This window comes from Tupaia chinensis, unplaced genomic scaffold (assembly GCF_000334495.1).
Source record: "Tupaia chinensis unplaced genomic scaffold, TupChi_1.0 Scaffold147674_1, whole genome shotgun sequence".
Classification (NCBI taxonomy): domain Eukaryota; kingdom Metazoa; phylum Chordata; class Mammalia; order Scandentia; family Tupaiidae; genus Tupaia; species Tupaia belangeri.
Genome location: NW_006207526.1, coordinates 12,795 through 20,873, shown reverse-complemented (window position 1 = coordinate 20,873; position 8,079 = coordinate 12,795). Strand labels below are relative to the sequence as shown.

The 8,079-nt window shown below is 46.9% G+C and overlaps 1 protein-coding gene across 7 annotated transcripts in view; it reads left to right on the top strand.

The window, feature by feature from the left end:
• Positions 1–2,109, top strand: part of LOC102477320 (putative killer cell immunoglobulin-like receptor-like protein KIR3DX1) — a 9,052-nt gene extending 6,943 nt beyond the window's left edge. For 3 of the 7 annotated variants that reach the window (XM_027768850.1, XM_027768848.1, XM_027768851.1), the window contains 3 exons: positions 893–1,039; positions 1,425–1,477; positions 1,582–2,109. In XM_027768850.1, coding sequence (XP_027624651.1) covers positions 893–1,039; positions 1,425–1,477; positions 1,582–1,782 — 401 coding nt within the window. In that variant the 3' untranslated portion in view covers positions 1,783–2,109. The remainder of the gene's footprint in view (positions 1–892; positions 1,040–1,424; positions 1,478–1,581) is intronic. The other 4 variants (XM_027768849.1, XM_006169934.3, XM_027768852.1 and 1 more) reach the window with 3 other exon arrangements.
• Positions 2,110–8,079: the final 5,970 nt, after the last annotated feature.

The following is an 8,079-nucleotide window of genomic DNA, read 5'->3' as shown; positions in this document are numbered from 1 at the left end:
CGGTCCGGGGGGAGGCTGGGGCGGTCGGGTGGAGGCTGGGGCAGCCCTGGAGGAGGCTGGGGCGGTCGGGTGGAGGCTGGGATGACCCTGACGGAGAGAAGCCATGGTGGCACAGCCTGAGGGAGCTGAGGAAGAAGCGGGGAGTGGCTCAGGCTTACTCTGAGGGCGACTCACTAGGACAGAGCGCTCAGAGCCTGCCTTGCTGTTTCGCGTGGAACCAGGCCAGGCTAGCTTCTTCCTGCGCTTGTCTCTGTGCCTGGAAACTCAGACCTGGGCTGTCAGGGACGAGACTGCTGCAGAGAGCCCAGGTGGGGACACGAGGCTGAGACGTGCCGTGGACACGAAGTCCTCACACCCGGGACGGGATGGGACAGGACGAGCTCAGTGTGGGACGTGCCCCTCGCCCGCGCTCCCTCTCCCTGAGTCCTCTGCCACCCCCACGCCTGGGCATCTTGGGAGGGGGCACGGCAGCTTCCGAGCAGGTTCGGAATCTCAGCGGGCAGCACCAGAGGCACCCCGGCCTCGGCAGTCTCATCTGTGCTCGGTGCAGTTGTCGGGGGCTGAGGAGAAACCTCAGGAGACAGTGGCCAGCCGGGGTGGATACAAGGACTCTCCTCTTTATGCAAAAACAAACGTCCTTTCTTGTGGGGCCACAGGAAAACCACTGCATTGGAGGTGGGTAGACCTGGGTTCAGACCCCCGTGTGTCTCCACTGTCTCTTTGCTTCGGATGAGGTTGTCGCTTCCCCTGCAATTTGTCGCACGGGTCGGGAAACGAGGAACGTCCCCGGCCACAGTCCGGGCTGGGAGAGTCCGGGGTAAGGTGTGATGGGTGTGTGTGGACGGGCCCGAAGTGGACACCAACGGGGCTGTGCCCAATTTCTTCTCGGCAGAAGCACGTCTCCCTCCAGGGTCCTCCAGCAAGAAGAACCTCCTCAGGCTCTCAGTGGCCCTCCTGTGCATGGTCATTGTCCTTGGTGCCCTTACCGAACACTGGTGCTCCATCAGAAATCGTACGTCTGGGGACGGGAGCACAGCAGGTGAGCATAGTGGGGAGGCAGGGGTGAGCTGTCTGCTTGTCCTGCCCACTGGCCTGTGGCTTCTGGCTGAGGACCAGGATGGACACTGAGCCTGCCCCTTCCCTAGGCTGACCAGCCGTCCCTACCTCTCCCCTCCTGCTCCTCAGAGCTGGGGAGGCTCCTGACCTTCAGTGATGGCCTCTGGGGAGTTTGGGGACTGTAAGGTTGGGGAGAGCCCTGGGGGAGTCCACATGGGTGGGGGCTGTTGACAGGGGAGTTCTCTGCATTAGTGGGGAAAGCTCTGAGAACTCCAGGCAGACTGTCGGCTTCTGGGCCCGATGTCTCCCCAACGACGTGAGGGTGGAAGGGGTGTCTCAGGGGCCTTCCTCTCCCTTCTGCCCTACAGATGCCGCCCTTGTGGGCACAGAGCCCAGGGAAGACCATGTGACAGATGGCGAGGTGAGTCCAAACCCCCAAACCCCACCACAGCCTTGGAAACCCCAGCACCCCGATCCTGCCTCAAACAGAAAAAGTCACCATTGTGTCCACCTTCCTCCTCTCAGGGTCCTGCCGCTGAGGAAGCTCAGGAGGTGACGTACGCCCAGTTGAAGCACCCAGCGGCCTTGCAGACAGGGCCCTCTCCCACCGCGTGGCATTCCAAGCACCTCTCAGCTGAGCCCGGCACCTACACAGCGCTCGCCGTGCACCAGACCTCGGCCAGATCCAGGTCTGGCCCAGACTCAGAGTACGCAGAGCCCTACTGAGCGAAGACTGGGCCCCAGCAGAACTGGCTCCATGGACCCTCACCCTCCTCCCAGACCGTCTCCACACCTCTGCAGTGACCACGGCAGGTCTAAATACTTGCAGATCACCTCGAAAGTCCAAGAGCCCCGAGTAGACGCCCAGGCAGTCCGGGTCTCCGATCTGAGCACCCGGCACCTAGGAGCCCTTCGCACACTCGCCACACACTTGGACACCTCGCCGTCACTACCCAGTGCCCGGAACTCCGGGGACGTGGCTCTTGAGCTCCTGACGAGTGTGCTCGGCCAGGCACCCCTTCAAATTCTTAATAAAGCTGCAGAGCTGGGAGGTGTCTGTGCCTCAGTTGTTTACTGTGACAGCAGGTAGCAACATCCAGCTCCTCGGGTTACAGCTGGAATGGGGTAAAAGTGAAAATTCAGGGGCCAGCAGACGGCAGAACGGCTATGTCGCTGGACTCCCATGTAGCCGAGGGGGAGGTTCAAGTCCCGGGCACAGTGGCTTAAACTCATGCCGGGCGCATGGGCGTGCGTGCTCAAGATCCTGAGAGGAGAATGGAGGAGAAGGGATTGTGGCGTGGCCATCTCCCATAGAAGATGGTCTCTTACTTTCTGTCTCTCTGTCTCTGTCTTTCTGGCAAGTGCACGTGCCCTACAGCAAAAACCTCTCCAAAAAAACCTGAAAATTCAGAGCCGGCCAGGGTTGTCGTGGTTAAGGCTTCTGGGTCCCACATGTCCAACAGAATGGTTCAAGCCCCAGATCCAGTAGCTTGAAAGTCACACCAGGTGCCCGTTCCAGCAAAAGGCCTTGCCATATGGCAGGCCCCTGAAGCCGGAAGGCTTTAAGTCTGGGACCTGTGACTCCTCCCCTCCCCACTCACCTTTGGACTCGCAAGGGTGTTGCCTGGGACTTTGGGACAACCTTGTACCCCTCCCTGCCCCATCTGGACACCCATTCCAGCAAAGGGACTTGCTGCATGGCACGTTGCCTGCAGCTGGAAGGCTTTACAGCTGGGACCCCTGGCTTCCCCCACTGGCTTTAGGACTCTCAGGACTTCAGCTCCTCCTAAAGTGCACGCCGTGCATTGTGCCATCGCTTTGCTGCTGAATTGAAGCTCAGCGGCTCAGTCCCTGGCACACCTGCTCTCTAGAAACGGGGAGGAATTTGGGTCATCCAGGACCAGTGACAACAGTGCAGGGTGCTGGTGAGCAACGGGGAGGCAGAGCAGAAGAGAGGTCGCCAGTTGCCTACCCCCGCATGCTGCTGAACTCTCGGAGATACCTCGAAGAATTTAGGAAGCAGTGTGCAGATCATCACAGGACTAGAAACCATTGAAGAGGCCCAAGAAATACGAGCAACCAGCGAAACGCCTCTCCCTCAGGGATAACATCAAGTCCTCATCACCCACAGACAGCACAGTGGAACTTGTGGAAATGTCAGGTATACAATTCGGAATATTTGTAGTGACCAAACTAAATGAGATGCAAGAGACAAGAGCCACCGAGCTCCAGGAGATGAGGAAGTCCTTTCACAATCTGGAAGAAGAAACAGACACCATAAAAAAGAATCAAACAGAATTGTTAGAAATGAAGAATGTGATACAGGAAATTAAAATCTCCCTCGAAAGTCTTAAAAGCAAATTAGATCACACAGAAGATTGAATGTAGCAGATTAAACCTTTGACTTAGAAAAAATTATCAAAAAGACTGAGAAAACAACCAAGCAAAATGAGGATAATCTACAAGAAATACTAGATACCATCGAGGACCCAAACATTGGGATAATTGGTATCCCAAAAGGGGAAGAGACTAATAAGGGCGTTGATAATTTATTCCATGAAATCCTGGAAGAAAAAAACCTAGAGAGGCATTTAACTATCCAGATCCAATAAATACAGAGGACCCCACATAGAATCAACCCCAAAAGATCTTTAAGATTGTAGCCCAAATGACCAAAACCACAGGCAAGATACTAAGATTGGCAAGAGAGAAGCATCAGGTTACCTAGAAAGGATATCCCATCAGGCTAACAGCGGACCTCTCATCAGAAACAATGCGAGCAAGGAAAGAATGGGAAAATATATTCAATGTGTTAAGGGAAAAGCAATTTCAATCAAGAATTCTGTACCTGGCAAGATTATCCTTCAAATGGGAAGAAAAGACAAGAGCATTCTCAGATAAACAAAACCTGAAAGAATTTACCAACACCAGATCAAATCTCCAAGAATTTCTGAAGGAAGTGCTATACTAGGAAAATCAAATACAGACAGACAGAAATAAGAGTTCAAAAACTAGGAAAATGGTCAACTTAACCATAAGGACAAGTCTGGAGTTGATTATTATACCCCAGAATTTAACTGGGAAGAATAAACCACAACAGAAGAGAGATTAAGTACATGAGACTGAACTGGTGAAATAGAATTTTATGACTTCTGACTATAACACTGCTGATTTTCTTCTAGGCTTTGTTTTCCGGTTTTAAGGACTTTTGCCCTGTCCTAAGCTGCCAACAGGTTCATGTACCTACTATTTGAACAAAATCCCAAACTGTTTCCTGGATTTAAGTTTTTTTTGGGTTTTTTTTGGGTTTTTTTTGAGAGATTTTTCACTGTAGGGCGCATGCGCTCGCCAGACAGACAGAGAGAGACATAGAGACAGAACACGAGAAATCACCCCCCAGGGGGGATGGTCACGCCACAATCCCTTCTCCTTTTTATGGATAAAGACATACATAGACTAAAAGTGAAGGGCTGGAAAAAATATTTCAAGCAAATGGAAGTCAAAAAGGGACTGGAGTCATGGTCCTGATTGCAGACGAAATAGGCTTTAAGACAAAAGCTGTAAGTAAAGACAGAGCGGGCATTATACAGTAGTAAGGGGCGGATTCATCAAGAAGACATAGCTTACAAATATCTGTGCACCCAGCCTAGGAGCTCCTAAACACATGAAGGAAAGACTGCTAGAGCCGGAAGGAGAGAGAGGGTGCGACACTGTAATTGTTGGGTTCCTCAACACCCGTTATGTCCTTTAGACAGATCTTTTATTGTTTGTGTTTTGTTTTGTTTTGGTGTGTGTGTGTGTGTGTGTGTGTGTGTGTGTGTGTGCGTGTGTGCGCGTGTTAGCCTGATGGGATGACCTTGTGAATCACTTGAGGTCTCTCTCTTGCCAGTTTTAGCGTCTCGTCTTTTTCTGTGGTTTTGCCAGTTTGGCTAAGATGTGCCATGGAGAGGATCTTCTTGGTTTGATTCTCTTTGTGGTTCTTGGTATTTTTTGGAGTTCTGGATGTTTGAGTGCTTCTCTAGACTTGGAAAGTTTTCTTCCAGGATTTCATGGAATAGATTTTCAATGCCTTCATTAGTTTCACCTTTTGGAATACCAAGTATTCGGATGTTTGGGCGTTTTGTGGAATCTAGTATTTCACGTATATTACCCTCATCTTTTCCCCTGTTATTTTCTCTGTCTTTTGGGTGCTTTTTTCCAGGTCAGGTAATTTGTCTTCTATGTCTGAGATTCAGTCGTCGGTATGGTCTAATTGGCTTTTAATACTTTGGAGAGAGGTTTGGATTTCCTGTATTACAGCCTTCATCTCTACCAGTTCCTTTTGACTCTTTCTTGTGGTGTCCATGTCTTCTTCCAAATCATGGAAAGACTTCCTCATCTCCTGGAGTTCATTGTCTCTTTTCTGTTCCAACTCATAGAGTTTTGTCACTATGAGTGTTGGGAATTCTTTCTCTGACATTTTGGTAACTTCTACTGTTTTATGAAGAGAAGGCGAATTGTTACTGTATTCTCTTGATGGAGACGCATTTTTTGTTTGTTTTTGTTTTTGTTTGTTTGTTTTTAACTTGAGGCTCTTCTGCAACTTCTAGCTATTGAGTGATGTATTTTCTATTCAGGTTTCTGAAGATCAGTTTCTCCTTTTTTTTGCAGGTGGTTCAGAATAGAACGAGGATCCCTGGAAGCTTCATGATGCTAAGATATTTTAAAGCTATGATTCTAGACTTGTCTAGTCCCTCTGGGGTGGGGGAGTTGGAGGATGAGGAGAGGATGACAATGTAAGAGGGAAAAAAAAGAATGTGAAAGAAGAAAAACGCAAAAGTTGCTTGCATGGCACACAATTTTGGCAAGGGCCTGCAGATGGAAGTAGGCTTTTACTGATCTTCTCCTATGCGTTGTTTCCCAGAGTTAAGGATTTCTGTCTTCTCTCGAGTTGTGGACAGGTCCATGTGCCTACTATTTGAACAGAATCCCAACCTGTTTCCTGGCTTTAAGTCTCAAAGTTCTCTCAACATTTTAAAATTTTGATTTATTAAAGCTAAAACTGCCTTTCTTGACATTAAAAAAATATTTAAGTACCTATTTAATGACCACAGTAAGCTATATTACCTCAGTTACTTTATAGTATGTTCATTCTACTCACAGAGTTTCATGTGTTCACAGAATATGTATATATCAACTGAAATTGCTATCAAAAGTAGTTAGATTAATTAAGATATTTCATGAATCAATAAAATGTGCAGAAAAGAAAAGGAATGGAAAGCAACTGTAGATACCAGAGACAGTGTGGGAGGAGGGAGGAAAATGGCAGAGGGTGAGAAATGGGGGAATATATACATGAAACTAGAAATGGGAAGTTATTGGCTGACAATAACATGAACGATTAAACCGCTATACAGTGTACTCTGGCTGGGGAATCACATTTTGCAAGCTGTGGTGATGTTCAGTGAATGAGTGTAAAATAAACAAATTTTTAAAAAATCATTGAAAAGTTGCTGAATTTCCACGTGTTTGTGTATTTTTGAGGATTTTTCTTGAAATTAATATCAAGTTTAATTCCATCATGGTCAGAGAAGATGCTGGGTGTAGTTTCTATGTCTTTGAATCTGTAAAGGCTTGATTTATGCCCTGTCATGTGGTCAGTCTTTGAAAACGTTCCATGCAGGGGTGAGAAAAATGTATTTTTTATGGATTTAGGGTGGGAAGCTCTATAGATATCTGTCAAGTCCCTTTGATTTATAGTATTGCTTAGGTCCTGCATGTCTCTGTTTATATTTTGTTTAGAAGATCTCTCTAGGGACCAGCAGTTGGTGTAATGGCTAGGTCGCTGGACTCCCATGTAGTCGACTGTGGTTCAAGTCCTGGACCCGGTGTCCCACTTCTTGGTATCTACCCAAAGGATAGAAGGATTCTTAGTCATAAAAGTTCTTGCACATCTATGTTTATTGCAACATTATTCACAATTGCTACAACATGGAACCAAGTCAAATGTCCATGAACAAAAGAATGTATTGAAAAAGTGTGGAATACTACTCAGCCGTAAAAATCAACAAGAACCTGGCTTTTGACAGAAAGTGAATGAATATGGAAGATTTACTGCTGAGTGAAGCAAGCCAGACAATGTAGGAGAGACACTGTATATCTTGACTTAATACGTATCAACAGTGTTTATTTCTGGAATAGAAGTGGAGCTCTATTCCATTGGTCCACCTGTCTGTTTTTGTGCCAATGCCATGCCGTTTTGATGATCACAGCTTCATAGTATATTTTGGGGTCAGGGAGTGAGATGCCACCCACTCCACTCTTCTTTCACAGGATTGCTTTGGCAATATGAGGACTTTTATGATTCTAGACAAATTGCATGCTTGTCTTTTCTAGATCTGTGAAGAATGTCTCTTGTGGGAACCAGCAGTTAGCATAATGGTTATGTCACTGGACTCCCACGTAGTCGACTGTGGTTTGCGGTTCTTTGATCCACTTTGAGTTGATTTTTGTTAATGATGAAAGATGGGGATTCAGTTTCATCTTTCTGCAGGTGGATACCCAGTTTTTCCAACACATTTGTTAAAAAAGTTTTCCTTTTTCCACTGTATTGACTGGTATCTTTTGTCAAAAATCAGTTGGCTGTAGGTTTTGTGGTTTACTTCTGGGATCTCTCTTATTTCATTGTTTCACCTGCCTTTTTTAGTGCCAATACCATGCTGTTTTGATTATCACAGCTTTATAGTATATACTGGGGTCAGGACGTGAGATGCTGCACACTCCACTCTTCTTGTGCAAGATTGCTTTGGCAATATGAAGTCTTTTATGATTCCAGACACATTCTATAATTATCTTTTCTAGATCTTTGGAGAATGACTCTGGTATTTTGATTGGGATTGCGTTAAACACATAGATTAATTTGGTAGAATTGCCATTTTGATTATGTTAATTGTTCCAATCAAGGAACATGGAATTGTGTCACTTTCAATAACTTTTTTAAAGATTTTTGTAAAGCTTTCTTTGTAAAGCTCTTCGACTTCCTTA